Below are 23,127 nucleotides of genomic sequence, written 5' to 3' on the forward strand. Positions count from 1 at the left end.
CACCAGCTGTGTACACACCTGCTGTTTGCCTCATCGATGAGGAAACTGGGTATTAACATGAACAATTTGATTTGTTTATGTTAATAAACATAAACTCTAGTAAATAACACCTAGGACCATATTATCATGAGATTTGGTTCCCCTGGGCAGTGTGTGACTGGGAGAACCCTATGTGATGCTGCCTTGCCCCCTCCCCCCTTCCAGGGATAGGAGGGGGCACCCGAGCGAAAGTGACTGGCTGTGTAGAAGAAGGTGAAGGTGTTGGTCAGTGCCATTTCAGGAATGCTGGATCGGCAGGGCCAAGGCTGAGCATGGACCTACAGAGAGAGGCTTTGATTCCTCCTCTGTCATGCTGGAGAAGCGGCCACCAGCTTCCCCGTGGCACTTCTGTTGTGGACAGAGAATCCCTCAGATGGGCGGACCGCTCACTCCAACTGGAGAAGACGACAGACTGCTCGGATTTGCAGGTGCATCACTTTGGATTTATTTAAATGGCCGGAGAGTAGCCTCCTTTGATGAGAGGATGGGGTAGAATGGTTGCTGTAGACTGTTGGCAGAGACATTTTCAGATATCTGAGCTAGGCGTTACATTTCTGCCTTTAAGGTGGAGACACCTTCTTGTACTTCCAACCGGACATGTTCTTGAGCCTGTTATACACGTTTGTATCAGCTCTTAATCTAATTGGAGTACAGATTAGCAGGTGCATTCCTGTGATCCAATAAAAATATGTTTTGGACATATTGTTAAGGAAGCAAGGTAGAAAATAAGTCCAGTGTGAACCCATTTAAATGTAAAACTGAATAGTGCTGTGTAAAAAAAATCTGGATTTAGAAATACACCAGCAAGACCCTGAGGAACAGGATTAGGTGTGCAGCGTGGGTGGTGCTTTTCAGTTTTTCTTCCTGCACTTGGATCCTGTTTAAGTTTGTTAAAGTGGGAAAGCATTTTACACTTCATATGTACTGTTAAAAGATACACTGAGGTATAAGAGTTTATTTGAGCAAAAATCATTTGGAACCAGGCCGCAACCAATCTAGCAGATAGAAAGGACCTCCAAGGAGCTGAACAAAATGACTTTTACACACAGAATGGGGCAGAAACAAAGTTACAGTAGCAAAAAGGGGGGTTGGTAATTGCAAGGTTACTTTCCTTTAGGGGATGGCAGGGATCATATCAGATTTCCTAACTAGTGCAGATCAGGTGATTCCTGATTGATGGTTTAAGATTGCATTTCTGGGAGAGCCAGAACCGTAATTAAGTCTCAACTTGGTGACATGGGGCTTAGCTTAAGAGACTCCATTTTGAGCTTGTTTGTTGTTTTTAACAACACATACAAATCAACAAAGAAAAGCAAAGCCTGAGTTGGGTGCCCAGGGCAGCCCAGGCAAAAGGCAGAGGAGAGGGAGGCCGGAGAGAAGCAAAGGAAGGTGGCTCCTATTCACAGCGTGTCTAGAGGAAGAAGGAAGGTCAGCTTCCAGTAGAGGGCCTCTGTTAGCTTTGGCTGCCAGGGGAGACTTTATGAGAGCCAGGCCAATAGTAGGGAAGGAACATTAGCAGCTTACTATGCCAGGGTACCCCTCACTCCGACCATGGTTGGGCACTCGCTCTGGCCCTTCCTTCACATCATGGATCAGGGCAGCAGCCTGAGTACTCCTCAGACCAGGCTTGATGCATGGTTGGTGACCCAAGCAACTGATGAGAAAGACCACAGAAGTCAGAAGCATTTCCCTATTTTCCATCGTCAGCCAGAAAAACACAGAAGGCTGCAAATAAAAAAACAGTATATTTGAGGACTTGAGAATTGCAATTCAGGGGAGACATAGATTTGAGTAAAATGGAAGGAGTGTTCTAGGGAAGAGGAAGTGTCAGGCTTGTGGACTGAAATAAACACGCAGCCTAAAAGTTGAGTTATGTTTTATTTGGCAGGAGGACTCAAGCTGGGATGATAGCCTCTCAGATAGCTCCGAGGGACTTCTCAGACGTAGGGGAGGAGCTAGGATATATAGGAGCTTTACAACAAAGAACAGGTAGTTGGAACAATAAAAGACTACTTGTTATCTAAAGAAAACCAGGCATCTCAAGTTAAAGAATTTAGTGCTTTTCTATGTATGGGAGGAAGGAAATATTTGGGCTCATTGAATTCATTCCTTTGACAAGCTTCTAGCTATCTAGGGCCAGTATCCTGTCCTTTCTTATTCTGAGTCCCCTCAGAGGGCACAGTTGTGAATGGCTGCAGAGGCTGGGCTGCAGGCTTGTCTTCGCTGGGGGGTGGTAGCAGCCGCTGATGTCTTGATGGCTTCAGCATTCTTTGTTTACTGATATGGTTTGCAGTATTTTTCATCCACAGGCTTATAAAGGCAAAAGCTATGAGGCTGTACTCTGACACAAGAAAGGAAATATTTGTCCTTAAGGGATGGCTGTCACGAGTTGTTTTAGGGTAAGGGTCTAATAAATAGATAGGTGTCATGAGTTATATTAAGAGTAAGGGCAATAAGTATCTTGAGTTTCTGGCGAATGTTCTGGATGCCTTCATTAGGACAGTAAGTGGTCAAAAGGTCAGATTTCATCCAGGCTGTGCTGTGCATTAATCACACTTCCTAATGGCCTCCAAGCTCCATCTTAGAAATCTCTCTTAGCAATACCAACTCTCTTTAGATATGCTTTTCACACCATCTTTTCCTTTTTTCTTCTAATTTTTTTCTCATCTTAAAATTCATATTTTCTTTGAGGAGCATGAGCATCTGGAAAATACAGTAAAATTAAGTAAAGAAATAAAAATTGTCCACAATTCCACCACACACAGAAACCCAAAAATATTAACCGTGGTTATTTTCTTCCTTCTTTTTTAAAATTATTTATTTATTTACAAATTTTAATTACATATATGGTTTTGCATCTTTTTCATTTAATGTTACATTGTGAGTACTTCCCCATCAATATTTTCCTAGGACATACTTTGAAACTGAGTCCCTCTAAACCCAAATTCTCTTAGCATGTTTATGATAAATCTCTCCAAAACCTTGTTTCCTTTCTTGTCCCCTGTGACCTCCATTCTGTGTTCACTGAATGCTAATCAACCAGAGTCAGATGACTGAAAACTGCTGTTATCCATCACATCATTAGTGTACTAAAATTGCTACTATAGATATCATTAACATACAAACTCAGGTTGTTTCTTGAGAGCAAAATGAGCTAACATGTTACTGAGGCTGTTGCCCCCAGAATCATACCCCTGCCCCTCCCGCTAATAGAAATCAATAACTCTTACCCAAGTTTCAAGAGGAAGCTACAAAGAGAAAAAGAAAAAGAACCAGTTAGAACCAACCAGGCCCAAGATGGCACAGTATCTGACTTCCAGTAGACCTTGAGCCTCATTACACACTTACTGTAATACATCAGAATGCTAAATGACACACCCACCAGCACCATGACAGTCGACAACTGCCATGACAACAACCAGCAAAGCCTTTACAAGGACTGGAAAGGACAGTTGCGTCAGTTCCGAGTCCAAACCACAGGCCTGTTCTCAGATAACTCATGAAATTTCCTCCCACTCGTAACAGTTCCCTCCCTTTTACCTCAACCCTCCTATCTATATATTTCGTGTCTCCACCCCAACTGGGTTGAGAAGTTGATTTGCAAACTAGTTCCCTGCTGCTCCATTCCTTGGTCATTGGATAAAGCCTGTGCTGTTCCAGTCTCAGCATACGTTTTGTTACTGGCTGCACGAATCCAGTCAGAAAAAGAACCTCCCTGGTCGAGGTGGGGGTCTTGGCCCAGGCTAGGAGCCAGCACTGGTTCAATGCACCAATTTAGTAACAAACAGCACCTGAGCCATGCATGGACCAGAGAATCCTAAACCAGAGACAATTTGACTCTCAAAATTACCATTAAGAAATGTCACAAGATGATGATTAATCTTAGCTTCTTTATTCTTCCTCTTTGAAAAACCCCCTAACTCAAAGACCAAGTTGGAGTGGAACTGAGGCTTGTTTCCCACTCCCTTGCTTGGTGCCCTGCAATAAATCCTTACCTTGCTGCAAACTCCCCCTGTCAAGAGTTTGGTTTTCTTTGCTATGGGCACAAGAGCCCTTTGCTTGGTTACATAAATGCTGCGAAGTATTTTTTTAAAATATGCATCAAAAATCTAATATATTTGTTGCATTTTTTTCCATTTTTTAATTCTTGAGATAAACACCTCCATGGCTAATCTATTTTTTTTAAACCAGGAATAACTCCATAGGATAAATTCTTAGAATTGGAATGAATGAGTCAAAAACTATGCACAATTTTTGGGCTTTTCAAATCGTATTGCCAACTTACCCTCCAGAAAGCTTTGCTTTAGTATCCTTACCTGCAGTGTACAGGAGTGCCTGACAATGGTGTTACACTTTTTCTTTTTGCTGGTTTAATACGTGAAAATAATTTGAATACTATTTTGCATGCCTTTGATTAAATTTCAGTATGCTTACTGATCGCATTGTCCGTTCTCTTTAGGAGCGCTTGTTCACATCTTTGTTTATATTTTTTATTTGGGTGACATCTTTTTTCTTCTTAATTTGTAAGAGCTCTTTACATAGACGGATATCTGTTTTCTAACCTGTAAGGAAGTCCTGGCGGGGAGTTCAAACCGTAGGCTAAATAACGACCCTTCAACTTCTTAAAGCAAACAGAGATGCTATGCGCGCTCTTAAAATACAGCCGGAGTTGTGAAGGATCTTCTACTCAGAGCCCAGCGGGGGCCGGGACCGCGGGCCGAATTGCTTGGTCCCTGGGCACCGCCTACTCGGTTCCGACTGGCGGCCACAGTGCGCAGGACCGGAAGTTGGGCCGCCCTTCCCCCACCCGCTTCCGGCCGCCGCTCAGTTCTCCCGCCTCCGCCTCCGCCGCGGCTCGTGGTCATCCCGCCATGGCACTGTCGCGGGGGCTGCCCCGGGAACTGGCCGAGGCCGTGGCCGGGGGCCGGGTCCTGGTGGTGGGCGCGGGGGGCATCGGCTGCGAGCTCCTCAAGAACCTCGTGCTCACTGGTTTCTCCCACATCGACCTGGTGAGGGCCAGGCGTGCGCACAGGCTGAATGGCGGGCCGCGGAGCGGGGCCGGGGGCTCGGGGACCGGAGTTGGGGGCTCGAGGGCGGGCCGAGAGGTCCTGGGGTCTTGGCTGTCCGCGGAGAGGGAGCTCTTCGGCGGGAACGGGGCGAGCCTCGCCGTCCGCTGGGCCAGGTTTGCACGCCAAGGAGGCCGAGGGCCCGGGTCTTCCGGGCGTCCCGCGGTGGGCCGCCCCCGCCTCCCCGGCAGTGCCAATTTGTGGCGGTTCTAGGATGTGAAAGCGGCCTCGTGTCTTCGCTTCACAGCAGTTCCCCAGCATCAGCAGGAGGCAGGAGATGATTGTCTTGAGTCTCTTGTAGATGTTGTGAGTGTTCAATTCGGAAGTCCCCCTTAACTCAAAAATAATGATCCAGAGCAGAGTATGGCGGTAATAGCAACCAGGACCTACTTGCTGAGCGCTTGTCCCGAGCCGCGCGCTGTCCTGAGTAGCTTACTCGCCTTAACGCGTGTAATCTTAAGTGCCGCCGTAGGCTTGTAAACGCTGTTTTCATCCCAGTTTATTTTTTAACAGATAAGAGGGGAAGTGAGATGCAGTGGGGTTTAATAACTTACCTTGGGTAGCTAAGCAAGTGGTAGGACTCCTTTGGGGCTTGCGCTCCTCTTTTCTGGGTACATTTTGCTTGGCTGTCATTGTTACCACCATAGATGGTACACTCGCTTATTTCGTTAAAAGGTGTTGGATGCTAGGATTTTAACTTTTACATACTTTACACTGGTGCACAATGGCTGGAAGCTACTGTAATTTTGAATCAAGTTATTTCTGTTAATGTAAACTTTTTAGAGATTGGAGTTGTAACTTGGGATTTGGGTGTGAGATTATAGTGTCTTAAGGTGTAGTGGAAACGGAATTAAAAAGAAGTAGATTTAGCCGACTGAACTAAGAAATTAGTGACTAGAGGGAAGAGGATTCACACATTTTTCCTTTGTTTTTTTGTAGAGTTAGTCTTTACATCCAGTTCTGTACCACAAATTCCAAATATGATTGTGGCTTATCTGATAACTACTGATACTTCTTTAAAAGGACCATTTGAAATAGACAAGACAGTGAATTTGGCCGCCTGAAAAATAAATACTGATCTTTTATAATTTGGTTTAATTTTTGTAGTAAATTTAGAAAGCACAAATAAAAAATGTTAGGTGAGTATATGTTTTGGTGATTTTCACAAATTATAACCAAAACCATTATGATGTTTCACAGTTGGAACATCGAAATAGAATAAAAATTGTTTGTTACAATTACTTTCTTCCCTTACATTTACTTCTAGTCAGCAATTAGATAAGGCTTAAAACATGACACATTTTTAATCTTGTGTAGAAGTTTCCCTTCACAGCTCTCAGGTAATAATTGTAAATGAAATTGTGTATGGGTAAAGACTTCTGAATTAAAGAAAGCAGCAAAAAATTCAATAAATCTGTCAGCTGTCATTTAAGAAAAAGAACAGGGCACAGTGTAATATATTGGATTTGAAAGAGTAACTAATTAGATTGATAGAGAAATGAAGCACTGCGTTTTCAACATAATTTTATGCCATCAAAGGAATTTCCTAACGTATTTGCCAAGGTGACTAAACAGACAAAAATATTTCTAAAATATTTTTGAGAATGTTATCTCTGAAATTAAATCTTGGGTTTTGTTTTTTTTTAAATGTGTATTAAATTCCTTTTACCAGTTTAACAACTTTGGTATCATTGGTCAAAAAACATTTTCTCTGCTAATGTAGCAAATACCAAAAGTTCTGGGTTATGGATGCTGACGATAGTGATATTTATTGTTCAGATATACCAGGAAATTTGTGATTTATCTGAGGCTTATGCATTTGTAGATTGATCTGGATACTATTGATGTCAGCAACCTCAACAGGCAGTTTTTGTTTCAAAAGAAACATGTTGGAAGATCAAAGGCCCAGGTAACTATTTCTCATACCATTTCTGTTTATCTATTCATTTATATTTTTATCCTATGGTGGATCTTCTATTTATGGCATCAGATTAATTTGGACTCTAGTAGGAGGAGAATATGGGAGAAGCCGTTTCTTTTTAGCTGAGGGATTGTAAAGAGATAAAAGACCTCTTTGGTAAGGGACTGAAGACTACACCCTCCTTTTTCAGTCTACAGAGGAAATAAAAGTGCTCTACCCAGTCTTTTAAATGGTGTCCCCTTCTTAAATTTCTGATTGTTTACTTGAAATGAGGCTTGTGTCCCTGCATTCCCTAGAGATTGGCTGCTCCTGTATTTGGGGGCAAGAGAAGCTACAATTTATGCTGTTGTTGCTTTTAGAAGACATCCCTTCTCTTGAGGTTCTAGCCACCCTGACCTTTCTTTAGTTCACTGAATGTTCCATCTTGAGTCAGGGTTCTGTTTTGTTTTGTTTTAATGGAGAAATGCCTTTATTGAACATCTGCAGTGTTCCAGGTTCCTTAACTGAATTGAGGTAGTTTGAGCTTTGCTTCATAGACAGAGAAGTTAAAGCTTGGAAAGGGTAAATAACACACCCTAGGTCACTAGACAAATAAGTAAGTAGCAGGATTGTGATGAGGAGGCTGCTGTATCTGACCATCATGCACGCTTCCTCCCCTCATCTGAAGTGCAAAACAGGCAGATAAGGCTCAAATGCAGCCTCGTGAGAACTTGCAACCCATCGGAGGGCCTCTGGCTGTCCTTGGCCCAGCCTGTGAGCTGAGCCCTCTTTCCTGGGGGTCTCCTGGGTCTGGGAAGCTGTGGCCATTCCTGCAAGGGGTGTACTGAGGCCTTTCATTCATTGGCTATGGCGACCCGCTTCTCCCAGGCTTACTCACTCTCTTCGGCCACAGACAGATGGCCCAATGTGCGTGTTTTTTCCCTCTGGTCCCCAGGTCAGAGAAACAGAGCACGCCTGAGATGACCCTGTCTGTCACTGAAAGCATCCTCTGCCAAGCCTCCAAGACCTAAAAACATCCACCGACCATTACAGCAGCCTCAGTAGCAGCAAGAATGAAATCAGGGATCCATAAACCAGGCAGAATAATCTTTCAATTCTAAAAGAGAACCCAGGCAGCGGGCAGGAGGAGTAGTGGGCAGACTTCTGGAAGGCTTATGGTTCTGCTTGTAAGATTCCATACCCCAGAGGCTAGCAAGGGGACTTTTGGAGACACTTAACGAAGTCACTGTGCCTCCGCCATTGGGCTCATCCTGTGAAGGGCAACTCTAGCTGGCAGGTGGCCTGCTTCCCTCTTCCTAGGCTGGGTTAAAGATGCCAGCTCTGCAGCTCAGACTGGCCCTGAGCACTGTTTATCACTGCTGGATCCCTAGTTCCCGAACTTGATCAAACACTCACACTTCCAACCCCTTGATTCAGGGTTTTAAAACATCTTTTTCTTTTCCCAGCCTTTTGGGCCAACTTTCACTCTTTTCTCCTTTGCATTTTTCAAATTTTCCCTGGGGGTACTTTCCTAAGTCAGATCTTCCTCTCCTAACAACCTCTACTTTTTCTGTGTGTCATTTATCATAGCTTGTAGTTACAGTTACCTAGATGGTTATTTGATTAATGGCACTTTGGCTCACCAAGTGCATCATACAGATCTGACATGTGGAAAATGCTTAGTAAATATTTGTTGAATGGATGAATGACACTTGGTTACTGCATTTGATAAATTTGCTGAAGCTTGCCATTCATGTACAAGTGTATTTCAGAGGGGACAGTCACCTGTTACTTTATAAATATGTATACAGCTTAATCTTAAATGAAATTTTGTTTTTATATTTCTTTCATTTTTAATATAAGGTATTATGTAAGTAGGTGAAACACCTATTGTCTGCCATAAATAGATTTCATGTACAGATAGAAAGGTTAATCATAATTTAGTAAATTAGTAATTTAGTGTTGTTTGTTTTTCCAGGTTGCCAAAGAAAGTGTACTGCAGTTTTATCCGAAAGCTAATATCATAGCCTACCATGACAGCATCATGAAGTATGCTCTTAATTATTATGTTGCAAGATTGTGTTTGCTGGGAATGTTTAATTGAATTTTTAAAGTATAAGATATTTTTATTAGCTAAATGTATGAACTGTCATTCTACTTTTTTTATAATTATTTTTCTAGAATAATTACAATGTGGTAGGTTGTACCCACATAAGTTAAGTGGCATTCTTTTAACAGTTAATATATGTTTAATTTGAATGATTTAGATAAGAGGCGTGTTACTTTAATACTTGAAATAAGTTACTTAGAAACTTAAAAGGACTTTATATTCTTGTTTTAAATAAAAAGATATTCTAAACTATGAGAAATCCTTATATGTGATGATTCAGACTTATCTAAATATATTGCTCTCATTCTGATTGATTACAGCTATGGCCTTTTTCAGTGTAAAAGATTCCCTCCCAAAATAATTTGTTAGGATTTCAACTTCTGTAATATAAAACTGGGGATTGTGATGGGGCAGTAGTTTTGACGGTACATAAATAAACTCTGATCTCAGTAAAGATAAATAGAGTAAATACATAATTTTAGAGGCATCGGGGCAAAGGAACCCCGGGCTTAAAATATCCTTTATCTATAGTTGTCCAACCCACAAGTAAATGGGTTTAAAAATAATGAATTCTTATTTGAGGCCTGGAACTAGAGAGTCTTGTGCTTTCTCGGGGAATTTGTGTCTCCAGCTTCCTTTTTATTTTCTGGATGTTTGCTCTACAAGCTTGCCTATAGCCCTACAGCGTCCTTACCCTGTGTTGCTTTCCCAGTGCTGCTAAAAGCAGGGACCCTAGGGGCCTGAACCCTGCCTGATCCTGACCATGTGAGGTGAAGCCAGAGGCCAGCCAGATCCTGGGAATGTATCCTTTGTATGTTCCCAGGCACTTGCTGCCCAAGAAGGCCTGGTGGGACTAGTGAAGTCATGCCAGTTTGAGACTGCTCTTGTGCCCTAGATAGCTGGCCAAAAAGGATGTATAGTCACTCAAAGGAATTAGGGGGAAATAGTTTTTTTCAATTTGTTTATGATGTTTGGGAAAAGTCAAACCTATCTATATGGTAGAGACCCCTAATATCAGTTATTTTTGTACTTTTATTTAATATGCTTTTTAGGACCCTGTGTTATACTGTGAAGCTCATGTGTAAGGCCAGTTGTTTTGGTGACCTTTTGTTTTGTTTTGTTTTACTTTGTAGCCCTGACTATAATGTGGAATTTTTTCGACAATTTATATTGGTTATGAATGCTTTAGATAACAGAGGTGAGATTATTTTAATACTTCTCATTCTAAGTATTTCCCTTTCTTCATAACAAGGTTGTTTACACATTCAGTATTAATTTAGATATTTCCTTATGAGTTAGAACTTAAAAGACCTAAAAAGGGAAGTAAGACCAGGTTTAAAGCTTGTCAGTTGATTGTAATTTTAACTAGAACGAGTGTGAATATAGGGGAAGTTAAAATCATTAAAGAAGATGAATGCACAGCCTTGTACATGCATGTTTGTTGCAGATGGTCCCAGTGCTTAAACATAGTGTAACCTCCTTTGTCTACGTGGAGATCTAAGAAACGTTGGTGGCCAGACACCACCTAAGGCTCATTAAATCAGACCCTGTGCATGAGACCTGAAGGTCTTATTTTTCCAGAGTGACCCAGATGATCTAAAGTGCAGTTGGGGCTGAAAACCACTGTTTTAAGAATGAGGCAACAGGATAGCAAAGTTAGCATAGAAGTCATGGCTCTGTAATTATTTTAGGTATATCTGGTGTTGTAAGATATCAGGCTGGATTCTATTACAGTGCAGAGTTAGGTCATTTAAACTTTCTACAATATGGGTGATATTTCATACAATCAAGTATTGTATAGCCAGTTGTTGTTAACAAATCTGTGTGTCTGGAATGTAAATACTTAAGTGAGAATACTTGATAATTCTCTGTAATTTCTTCAACATGATAAAGTATATCTGTCAAGTGAGTTTGTAACAATTTGGAGCCAGAAATATCAAAAGAAAAAATAAACAAAGTAACATGAGAAAGAGTCAGGATGACTTTTTTAACTGGATTCATCTTTTTCCCCCAACCTTAAACTGCCTTAATAGTTCCAAATTGATATCCATATTGTCTGTTCACTTCCATGTATTACCTGATATTTATATTAGAATAAGAGCAAGTGAAGGACTTGGGGAGCATGGAAACAGTGTTGTAGCCAAGGTTAATGGAAGTAGGCACAGCAGTAGAAGAGGAAGATGGCACTTTGGAATTAAAAAATAATATATAGGGGGTGCTTTTCCTGGAGTAAATTTGTGGTATAAATTTCTTATGTTTGAAATTTTGCTGGTGAATGTCTCTTAAATGTCTGCAGCAGTTATATTATTCTGATCATAGCTATAAGAAAATGGTACATGAAATAAAAACAAAAGATATTTTGGGTAAATTTCATCCTAATTAAAGGTAACTACATAATTTCCTTCTGTTTTTTTCCATAAACTCCTGCTAACTGGTGTTTTTCTTGCAGCTGCCCGCAACCACGTTAATAGAATGTGTCTAGCCGCTGATGTCCCTCTTATTGAGAGTGGAACTGCTGGTTATCTTGGGCAGGTAACCACTATCAAAAAGGTAAAGAAGTTTTGGGCTTTTTTTTTTTTTAACTTCCTAGATATTTATTTGGGACATTAAAGAGAGAAATAAACTTTGGATTCATATAACAGGATGCGAGAATTTTTTTGTGCCCATTTAAACTTAGGATGCTGTAAAGGCACCCAAAAAGAGTATAGGCAGAGATCTTTAAGCTCCATGCTGCTTTGTTTCATGAGGCTTGTGTGTTAAAATCCTTAGGCTGGCAAGCGTACTAAGCTTGCCTTAAAATTCTTGGTAGCCATGAGACTATATGTCATGCTATAGTTCATATATGGTAAACCAGCTTTCTAGAAAGTTACTTACTGTCTAAAGTGGATTTAAAGATTTAGAAAGAGCTGAAGAGTATTTTGAAGACTTTTTTTTGGTGTATTTGTGAAGTATTTCAAACGTATAGATAAAACTAGAGAATAAGAACAAATACCTGTGTGCTTATAATCCTGTTTTATACAATCTCAGCATTGTTACTCATTTGCTGTTCAGGTCTTTTTTCATTTAGTTCTTTCAAGAAATTAAACAGACACATTTGAAGAATCATTTCGCAGGTTTTAAACTAAAAGAATTTATACTCAAAGTTTGTTATTTTTGTCTTCTATTTGGCAGTTTACCCATGCTAAAAATTTTTGCTCTATTTCAGTTATTTTTACTGTTTAATATTATTCTTTGGAAGCTTATTTCATGTCATTCCACAAAGACTCGTAAATATCAGTCTGTATTAAATGTGGTTAAATCACTGGAGGCCTTCAGGATCTGTTGCTAGGTCAAGGCACTAGTTCTCTTCTTTATCCACTGTGATGTGAGGGATCCACTGCCATATGGCTGCCCCCAAGAAAACATATTGGAAGCAGAAATGGCATTATGGAGAAAACCCTGGATCTGCTGCAATTTTTATTAAAATGATATTTGCAGGTTTGGGGTTTTTAACCATTATTAGAAGAACATTACTATGATCTTGAGACACGTGTATTAAGACTGAGACTGAGAATTGCTCAAATGAAGAATATTCGTTTGATAGTTTGGAAAATTGTCTCAGGTGCTGTAGACTTCTTTGAGGGATTCCTTACAGTGTAACTTTAAACATAACCCTTTAGCAACAAAATGAAGAGTATTTGGTTTGGCAGTACCTGAGATTTTTCCATGTGTCTCAGTAGCTCTAGAAATTAATGCTTTTAAGTTCACTTAATCTTTAGGAGCTTGTAAGGTAAAGCTATAAATAATACTTAAATAACTGAGTTTCACAACTTTGAGAGATAACTGGTTGGAAAGCTGGTGTTTGTCTTTCTAGTAGTTTTCCTGTCTGTTGAGTGTGATCAAGGTAAACTGCTTGTGTTTGGTGTTCAGGTGCAGTCGTTTTTCTTTGGCTTGTTGTGAGTAGTGGTCCCTGGGCCAGGAGTCAGAGGAGTCCTGGCTTAGCCTTAGCTGTGACTGTGTTAGATTCAGTTAACTTTTGTGTGCCTTATCTGTAAAGTAAGGATTTTGGAGTCGCTAATACTTTAAATTTTTCTTGACAGTTGGAATGTAGATGAATGAATGAAATGTTTATGATTATTATATTACCTTACAATATTGAGAAACCACTATCAAGGGATAAATATTTTTCTCATATCCTGACTTTGCAGGGTGTGACTGAATGTTATGAATGTCATCCCAAACCAACCCAGAGAACTTTTCCTGGCTGTACAATTCGTAACACACCTTCAGAACCTATTCATTGCATCGTTTGGGCAAAATATTTGTTCAAGTAAGAGTATATATATTTCTGGGCATATTTTTAGTACTGATGTTGGAAGATGGAGTCATTTTTATTTAAATGCCTTGGAGAAATTGTAGTTACGATGAAGCTTGGTCTGTTTGGAGACAGGCATGTAACTAAATGAATACAAATGTATGTATTTAGAAACATAAAAACATAAGTAACTCATTGGTTAAAAAATGTAATGAAAATTTTAAAAAATACTTTGTAATAACACTGAAAATACTACATGTGAAACTTGTAGGGTGCATTGAATGTGGTGGTTGGAAGAAAAGTTACAGGCTTACACGTGAGGGAGGGTGAACATTAGTGAGTGAAGGGTGCAACTATGTTAGAAAAAGAACAACATAATAAACTCAAAAAAATTAGAAGGTGATGCAACATTGTTAACTGACTATACTTCAATAAAAAATATACCAAAAAAAAATTAGAAGGAAGGGTATAATTGAGGTAAGGACAAAAATATAATTGGTAAGTTTGATCATGAAAAGGAGAGGAGATAGATAACTAAACGGGGAATGTAATCTCAGCACAGATTAGAATAATAAAGAAAAATAGGGATGTTGATAAAAGAAAAACAGGCCAGTACATTTAAAAACTTCATGATTGGATAGATTCATTAAAAAAAACAACTTACAGAACTGACTAGAAAAGAAATCAAATAGTTCTATGCCTTTGGGAAATTTAATCAATGGTTTAAATTCCTCTGAAAAATACGCCAAACCTATGTGAGTTTACAGGTGATTTCCACTGAATTTGTAAGAAGTATATTGTTCTAAGCTTATATAAACTCTCCCAGAGAAATTTTTTTAAAAACTGAATACTTATTTCATGTCTTTGAGAGCAAGACCACTTACGGCTATTATGGGAAAAAGGAAAATTGCAAGACATTGTCATTCCTAAATGTAGGTGAAAAAAATCCTATACAAAACATTAGCATAGGAATCTAGAATGGTATAAAACAGTAAGTGTACCATGACCAAGTTGTATTTATTCCAGGAGTGCAAGCATGGTTTAACAGTAGAAAAATCTATAAATATCATTTACTTGATTAAGAAATTAAAGAGAAACTGTGTAATCTTAGTCGATGTAGGAGAAGCATTTGGTAAAATTCAGCAAACACTCTTTCATGACAAAAATTCTTAGTAAATTATGAGGAGAACTTTATCAGCCTGGTAAGACAGCTCCTAGGAACCTACAGCAAACTTTGGTTTATTTTTCGATTAAGGTATATTTACTCAGTAAAATACACATATAACAGTATGACAAAATTTCACAGGAAATATATTTGTGAGCTTTATTTGGCAAACATTTTTTTTCTTCTTAATAACCTTTACTTTTTAGAACAGTTTCAGATTTGTAGAATAATTGAGAAGATAGTGCAGAGCTCCCACACCCAGTTTCCTCTGTTGTTAACATCTTATGTTTGTATGATACATACATATAAATGAACCAGTATTGATTGATACATTATTAGTTAACTGATGTCCATAGTTTATTTAAATCCCCTTAGTGTTTTTTTTTTTTTCCCTTATGTCCAGAGAGGTAATTGTTTATTTTTTAGTGACCATACTGGGGGTTGAACATGGGACCTTGTGCATGCTAAACAGGCACTCTGCCACTGAGCTGTAACCACCCCACCCCCACCCCCACCCCCGGCAAATCTTCTTAGTTTTTACCCACTATCTTTTTCTGTGCCGGGGTGTCACATTATAATTAGTTGTCATGTCTCGTTAGGCCCCCCTTAAGGGGGCTGTGACAATTTCTCAGAGTTTCCTTGTTCTTGATGACCTTGTTAGTTTTGAGTACTGCTCAGGTATTTTGTAGGATGCCCCACTACTGGAATTTGTGTGATGTTTTTCTCATGATAATACTGTGGTTATGGGTTATTGGGAGGAAAACCACAGAGGTAAAGTGCCATTTTCATCATATGTGAAGGGTACATGGGATTATTAATGTAGCCTTAATCACTTAGGGTGGTGTTTGTCTGGTTTCTCTGCTGTAAAGTTACTCCCTCCTCCCCTTTCTATATTGTCCTGTCCCTTCTCACTCATTAATGTCAGTGTGGATTCACTGATATTGAATATATTTTGTAGTTTGAATTATAATCTAATACTACTTTATTTTATTGCTCAGATTGTTCCAGCTTTGGCCTTTGGGAGCTTTTCAGTTGGCTTTGTGCTCTTTGGCATACCACCATCAGTGTGTGGTTTTTTTGGAACAATTCCTTACTTTCTGGTACTACAAGGTGCTTCAGGCTCATCTTCTGTATTTCCTGCCCCAGTCCTAGAATCAGACATTTCTCCGAGGAGCCCTGATACTTTCATTGAAGAATGATTTTAGAAACCAAGATAGGAGTATTTAGGCATGCTACTGGGGTATCATTTCTTTCAGGCCCTCTTAACTGTCTGAGCAAAAAATACATTTATACTAATTTGTGTAAATATAATATCAATTTGATTCAGTGCAATTCTAATTAAAACCTTGGGGATTTTATTGGAACTTGTTCAGTTGATTCTAAAATTTATATGGAAGAATAAAGCCTAAGAGGAACCAAAACATCCCTGGAGAAGAGTATGTTGAGATGACTTGCTTTAACAGATGTCAAGATTTAATATAAGCCAAAAATAATTCAGTGGTTTGCTGGTACAGGGACAGAAAAACTGACATGACTGAGGTTGCATAGTAGATCCCAGATGGAACAGGGGACTAAATAAAAGGGAAAGCAGTTCATTGTCAATGTGGGAAAAAATTATATTCTGTGCTTCAGTCAATATGTATAAATAATATATAGAAATTAAGACCAAGTGTATTAATTATCTAGATGTGAAAGGCAAAACTTCAGAGTGTTCTAATATAGGAGAAAATCTTTATCCTTGGGGTTAAGGAACAATTTTCTAAAGATACAAGTGCTAACCTTAAAAAAAAGGATTAATACGTTCAAATTTATTAACTGTCTCATCAGGAGACATTAAATGTTTTGTAAATAATAAGCTATTTTATGGGAGACAATATCTGCAACGTATAAGCAACTAAAAATTGTGATCTGGAGTATATTTCAGTTATCAGTAAGAAAAAGATAGCCTGACAAAATAATACTAGCAGGCATTTTTTTTTTTTTTTACCTAAGGGGAAACCCAAATAAGCAATAAGCAAATGAAGATATGTTTATGAGGACTAATACATGTATGTTACTATATGACTGAAGTATTATTGTGTTGTACAACAGAAGTTGACACAACATTGTAAACTAACTACACTTCAATAAAAATATGTTAAGAATTTTAAAAAATGAAGATATGTTTAACTTTGTAATTAACTTGCAAAATTAAGAATAAAACCACAATAACAACTATTTTATACTCACTACTTGGGCAAAACCTGTAAATGTGGAGAGGAAGTGAGTTGATAGGAGCTCGTATATGCTGTTGTGGGGTGTATATTGTGGTACAGCCACTTTGGAAAACAAATGGCCATCTTCTTGTATCAGGATCTTTGAAATTTTAACTGGACAAGGGATTTCTTTAAGATAGCTTTATTATTAAAAAAAAAAGATAGCTTTATTGTAAATCACGTGCTTGAGTTAAGATTGGCAAGTTACATTTCCTAAGTGTTTAATAACAGTTTTTAGGATAACTTGATTAACAAAAGAGAATTTCACCTTAATACTTTTCTATTATTTCATTAGACTCTTAGGTAGTAAGATACATAATATGAGAAAAATGTCTTATTCACTGAGTTTCCTATACCTGAAGCAGTGCCTGGCACAAAATAGGTGTGTCAGTGTTTGTTGAACAGCTAGCTGCAGGTATACTTTGCAAACATTATACTGGCAATAGAATGTTATCTACGTTGGAATGTAAAAACTGCTTATCTGTCTCTTAATCAAAGATTTTAACATAGGAATTTGCAGAGCCTCGCTGACAGAAGTGAATATAGGTCTACTAAAATTTAGCCTTGTTTATGTTGTTGAAATGAGGACACAAGTTGTTTTAAACAGATTGCTTTAGTACATTTAGGTCTACAGAGTATAATTTATCAGTTGTTTCTTTTTTATCCCTACTGAAGATTTGAGATATTCTAAGTTAGTTATTTGTGAGGAAAGTAGGAAAAGTCAACATTTGTTCAGAATACTTTGTTGTACTTAAATATCTACTACTCTTAAATTATAGCCAGTTGTTTGGGGAAGAAGATGCTGATCAAGAAGTGTCTCCTGACAGAGCTGACCCTGAAGCTTCCTGTGAGTAAACTACTTGGGATATGTTTTCTTATTAATAAGCACTATCTTTATGTTGCTAATTTAATATTGACAGCTTACAAAAAAGCATAACTGTTGTTATGTGCTAGATAATATGTGCTTAAGATGTATTATTTCATCTTTAAATCAATATTTAAAAAAAATGGGTGGTGCCACTTTACTGGTGAGGAATCAAGATGCAGAGAAATTTCACAGATCTAGTAAATAGAGCTGGGAGTTGTTCCCAGATCTGACTATGGGTCTGTACTTGGAATTGCTCTGCATATGGCCTTCAGAAACTGGGATAGAAAAAGATGCTGATGAGCATGTTACAATCCTTTCTCCTCGAACTCAGACTGTGTCACACACATCCTGGTGACTTTCGTGAGTTACCCTTTTTTTCCCCAAGAGGTGGATGAGAATTTAGTTCTCCATTTCCTACAGTTGAAAGTAAAATGGTGTTTGTTTTGTAGGGGAACCAATGGAAGCTGAAGCCAGAGCCAGAGCATCTAATGAAGATGGTGACATTAAGCGTATTTCCACTAAAGAATGGGCTAAATCAACTGGATATGATCCAGTTAAACTTTTTACCAAGGTTGGTACTTTCTTTATAATTGTGGGTGGATTTTTGTTATTCTGTTTGTTTTAAACTAGTCCATGAATTACACTCCTTTTTATGTCTAGTGCTGTTTTAGTAAATTCATTGATGTAGTTGGGATAAACAGGTTTTGAAATTTTAGCATCAATACTAAATCAGCATAGCATCATTATGGAAGGTAAAATACAGAGACTTGCTTATACACTCGTGGTTGTCTTTCCTTACCTCACTTTTACTGAAATTCTTGGTTTTCCTTATAACTGACCTTTGATTCCTGCCTGCTGTTTCTTGTCTGTTATCCCTTTTCCACTCAGATCTTCTATTGACAGTTTGACGTGCACAGGTCCCATTGGCCTAAGCAAATGGCCTACTGCTACCTCCAGCTTCTATTTCATCCATTGTCATAGACTGATTCTCTTAAACCTATTGATTTATTTCCTCACTGCAGCCTTTTCCTTAGAAAATTGTTTTTATTTTGATGATACTTAAAATACACTTAACTCTGATACGAATAGTGACAGTATTTTCCAAACCAGTGTCCATGTACCAGTTTCCATTCCAGTCTGAGCAACAGCTGAATGCCTGAATAATCTGAAGTACATCTTCAGTCTGTTGTTCAGCTGGTAACTTTAAACATCTGCTGTGTGCCAGGCACCACAAGTACAGAACATTTAGTGGTGAACAAGACAGAAAATAGGGTCCCTGCTCTTTGTGAGGAACTCATAGTCTAGAGGGCAAGTTAAACATTGAACAAGGAATTTCAGATTCAGAGTGTTAAGCCGTTAAATTTGAATGCGTTGGAACCCTCTAATAATAAGTTGACTTAACCCACTTACTAAATATTATTAGACCTAGTATGAGGGTTCAGAAGAGGCTGTCCAGAGAAAGTGATATTTCAACCCAAAACTTTAAAGAATAAGGTGGAGATGAGAGGGCAGAATATCCAAAGAAAGTTGGGTTGGAGAACTGAAAAAATTCCCATTAAAGGGGAAAGTGGAGAGAGGACTGACAAGGTAAGCTGAGGCTAGACCATGCAGGACTTCCTGGGTCATGATAAGAATGTTGTACCAAGATGGTGGGAATCCATAAAAAGGGAGTCTGTAGGATCACTGGAAGGTAGAGAGGGTCTGTAATACACCCTTGAAGGACCTGATCTTCCTGTTGTAACCACTATGGGACAGTGCCTTCAGAAGCTGTGCAGTACCAGAGTCATCTGAAGTACAGCCCATCTGCTTTCCCAGTGGAGTATGGAGGGCAAATAGACTCAGCAAGGCTTTGTATGTACAAAATGAGGAGCCAAACTTGGTTTCCTGCTGGGCAGCAGGTGAACAGGGGTGCCATTCTCTGAGGTAGCAGGGTGGGAAGCAGATATGTATGTAGGGGTGGGAGAAGGTGATAGAATTTTGAGATTCCTCTGGAATATTAGAGATGACAGTTCTATAGGCGAGAAGAGTGGTTTCTAGAGGTGTGGTTGGGATTTATATGTTTATGGAAAGAAGAGTGTGAAGATGTTCAATACACAACTGAGGGACTCCTAGTGTTTAGTTTAGATTTAAGAAGGCCGTGGAGCTTGTATTTGGGAAACCATGCTAATTCCTCATCGCCTGACAGACTTTTCAGCCAAGTGCTAAAGGTTGTCTACAAAATGTCTAGCTGCTTTTGTTACCCGAGTCACATGGGCCTCCTCATTGTTGCCTGTGTACCCATCTCAGATGCTGCCAACTCTGTCCTTGTTCCTTAGAAAGAAGAAAATAAAACATAGTGCTCCAAGCTGTGTGATTTTCACACTAAATTGCATTCTAATTATTGGTATATTTGGCTGGTTTTCTAAAGATTAAGAATGCTTAATAAATATTTATTGAATTGAGTATATTTTGATAGAAATAGCTCTAACTCTTAATTTAACCCAATCTAAATTCATACCCGATACATACAATAAATGTGCAGATTAAATCAACTGGAAAATACAGCTAAGAGAAAAATAAAAATACTAAAATCATATATCATGGAAGAAGTGTGATTCATGTGATAGTCTCTCAGTCTACATGTGGTAATGTTTATGTTTTTGAAGTAGTGGTTTTGTGTGTTTGAGGTTACTTGTAGGGGGACACGTTTCAAAGACGTTGCAGATGGTTGAGGATTCTGTTTTTGAGCACTTTACTTTTAAGCTGTGTGTGTGTTACTGGTATGTGTCCACAAACTTGGAGACACTGCTAACTGGTCTCTACCCTCAGTGATTGTACTCAGCTCTTGTGGAGTTGGTGTGTGTTTATTTAGTCCCTTGGTTGGTGTGATTATGCTTCTGACTGATCTTGGAAGCTTTAGGGGAGGTGACTTCAGAGGGTGGGGTCAGTCAGCACAATTTCAAGTTCCCTTACTTTGCTTTCTTCAGCATCTGATTTTAACTGTTTCAAATGCAGGGGTTGTGTGTAAAATTTCCTTTTACAGAAGGTTTAAGCTTTTTTTCTTTCTCCCTTTCGAAAAATTGTTAATCTACTAGTATATAACATGTGTTTTTAAATCAGAAGATTTAATAGTGTAATGTTTATAATAAATCAGCAGTGTAATTTTGTTATATTTTATCATCGTAGGAACTATAAGGTTCATGGAATTTATGTTTTTTTTTTTTAAGCTTTTTAAAGATGATATCAGGTATCTGTTGACAATGGACAAACTATGGCGGAAAAGGAAACCTCCAGTTCCATTGGACTGGGCTGAAGTTCAGAGTCAAGGTAAAGGATGTGTTTTCATCTTAGGATACCTAAATTGGAAATTCTCTCATCTGAAGCCTTTAAGTAGTTATGTTGTTTCTTGACAGTAGTGCACATCCATGGTAAGACATTCGAACAGGTCAGGAAAATACGAAGCAGGAAAATCACTGGAAATCTTTTCACCTAGAGAAATAGTTAACTGTTAACATTTTAGGGACTGTCTTGGTGGTAATTCCGTGCACAGAGACACAGGCAGTTGTGTGCGTACTTTATGTAAATGCAGTCATACTGTTTATATACTCTGACTTGCTCTTTTCAGTTGATATTATTTATCTAGTTCTTATTGGTTAACATTTAGTTGGGTCATTTTCTCTGAAATAAAGTGTCTAATAAGTATATATGTACCTTTGTATGATTTTCTCTTTAAGATTTAACTTAGGATCATATTTCTAATTTTAAATATAAGAAAAGCCATTGTACGGGGAGGTATAGCTCAGGTGGTAGAGCGCATGCTTAGCATGCGTGAGGTCCTGGGTTCAGTCCCCAGTACCTCCTCTAAAAATAATAAATAAATAAATAGATCTAATTGCCTCCCCCACCAAAAAAAAAAAAATTATCGTGACTACTTCCTTACCTTCTCCCCTTCAGTGCTTTGTGTCTCAACTTTTTTTGCACAGCATATTGGAACTTAAAAGGTCCCAGGAAGCTTGGGGTTCCAGTTCGGAGCAGTTCTCTATAGTAATAGATACTTGACTTTATGGACCAATTCAAGTATTGTTCTAATAGCTTCCACTTACTGAGTGCCAACTATGTTCTGGGCATATGCTTGTCATCTCATCTACATTATATTTTTGAGTCCTCCAACAATCCCTTATAAGGATTTCTTATATAAACCTTTCTAATATAAATTTTGGCGATATTCTAGCGCACATATTTGTATCACAGTGGTAATTAATTTAATAGTGATAACTAATTTAATGGAGTTTGTTTCACATTATTTGATTTTTTTAATTAGGCATTGGATTGTTTAAACAGAGTAGAGGAATGATGCTAATAGTGAGATTTGTAATATTTTTTTTCTTTAGGGGAAGAAACCAATGCATCAGATCAACAAAACGAGCCCCAGTTAGGTCTGAAAGACCAGCAGGTTCTAGATGTAAAGAGCTACGCACGTCTTTTTTCAAAGAGCATTGAGACTTTGAGAGTGCATTTAGCAGAAAAGGGGGATGGAGCTGAGCTCATATGGGACAAGGTTTGTTTTGAAAATGTGTGGCAATTATTTTTATATCAAATGTATATTTTAGTTCTTAAGCTGTAACAGAAGCTGGTTATTTTGGGATATTGTTTATTGTAACAGATTTTGAGGGTATGTTGATTTTGTTTCGATGGTCTCATCTGTACTACATTGAACTATGAATTTTCTATATATGAATTCAAGCAGTATCATAAAATCTCATTTTAGATTCTAGTACTCTAAAATGGTTTATAACTTGACTGGAGAAATAATGTGAATTCATTGGAGTGAAATATTTCTATGACTTAAAATATACTTAAAACTTCCTACACAATAGGGATTTGTTAATAGAAGTTATAATATCCTTTTGGAGACAAACAGCCCATAGGCCTAATTTGGCCTTGAAAGTAATAAAATAGCCTTTCTGTTCAAATGGTTGTAACCCTTAGAGGTCTGAGAGACTTCTCAATACAAAAATGGGATGTAATTATTTTTACAAGTTAAAACAATATTTAATAACATTTTTCAGTTAAATATATTTTTAAGATTTGATGAGTTAATTTTACTTGTTTTTAATTGTAGTCAATATTTTCTACAGCTATAAGTGATTTATCAGGTGAAGTTTGTATGTTCATATGATGGTAAAAGATTTGACATGAGTTTTAAAGTAAGGGGGAAAATTTGATCAGTTTTAGAAAACTAATATACTTCATGTGTGCAAATTTTGGAACTGGTTGATTCAGACATCTAAAATGAAGCTAGTAAATTCAGATTTCAGGGATTCTTGTAAATATTAATCTAGAGTTAATGTGCTGTTAGGAGTAACTATTAAAAAAATTTTGTTATAATAGTGATTTGGGAGATTTTCACCTGCACACAGGGGCTAAATAACAAAACCTTGAAACTGGGAA

General features: G+C 38.2%; 1 protein-coding gene and 1 long non-coding RNA gene across 2 annotated transcripts in view; one reads left to right on the forward strand and one right to left on the reverse strand.

Moving 5' to 3' along the window:
* Positions 1 to 1,845: 1,845 nt before the first annotated feature.
* Positions 1,846 to 4,707, reverse strand: LOC135322048 (uncharacterized). The gene is made up of 3 exons (XR_010382337.1): positions 4,356 to 4,707; positions 3,270 to 3,287; positions 1,846 to 2,742 (listed from the first exon to the last, which is right to left on the reverse strand). It is a non-coding gene; the product is annotated as an uncharacterized LOC135322048 (long non-coding RNA).
* A 136-nt stretch (positions 4,708 to 4,843) lies between these two features.
* UBA2 (ubiquitin like modifier activating enzyme 2) overlaps positions 4,844 to 23,127 on the forward strand; it is a 28,935-nt gene continuing 10,651 nt past the window's right edge. The window contains exons 1-10 of the mRNA XM_031458597.2: positions 4,844 to 5,048; positions 6,931 to 7,014; positions 8,984 to 9,054; positions 10,249 to 10,313; positions 11,565 to 11,665; positions 13,303 to 13,424; positions 17,609 to 17,676; positions 18,147 to 18,268; positions 20,904 to 21,003; positions 22,068 to 22,234. Of these exons, the coding sequence (XP_031314457.1) occupies positions 4,911 to 5,048; positions 6,931 to 7,014; positions 8,984 to 9,054; positions 10,249 to 10,313; positions 11,565 to 11,665; positions 13,303 to 13,424; positions 17,609 to 17,676; positions 18,147 to 18,268; positions 20,904 to 21,003; positions 22,068 to 22,234 (1,038 nt within the window). The 5' untranslated portion in view covers positions 4,844 to 4,910. The remainder of the gene's footprint in view (positions 5,049 to 6,930; positions 7,015 to 8,983; positions 9,055 to 10,248; positions 10,314 to 11,564; positions 11,666 to 13,302; positions 13,425 to 17,608; positions 17,677 to 18,146; positions 18,269 to 20,903; positions 21,004 to 22,067; positions 22,235 to 23,127) is intronic.

Source organism: Camelus dromedarius, chromosome 9 (assembly GCF_036321535.1).
Source record: "Camelus dromedarius isolate mCamDro1 chromosome 9, mCamDro1.pat, whole genome shotgun sequence".
Classification (NCBI taxonomy): Eukaryota; Metazoa; Chordata; class Mammalia; order Artiodactyla; family Camelidae; genus Camelus; species Camelus dromedarius.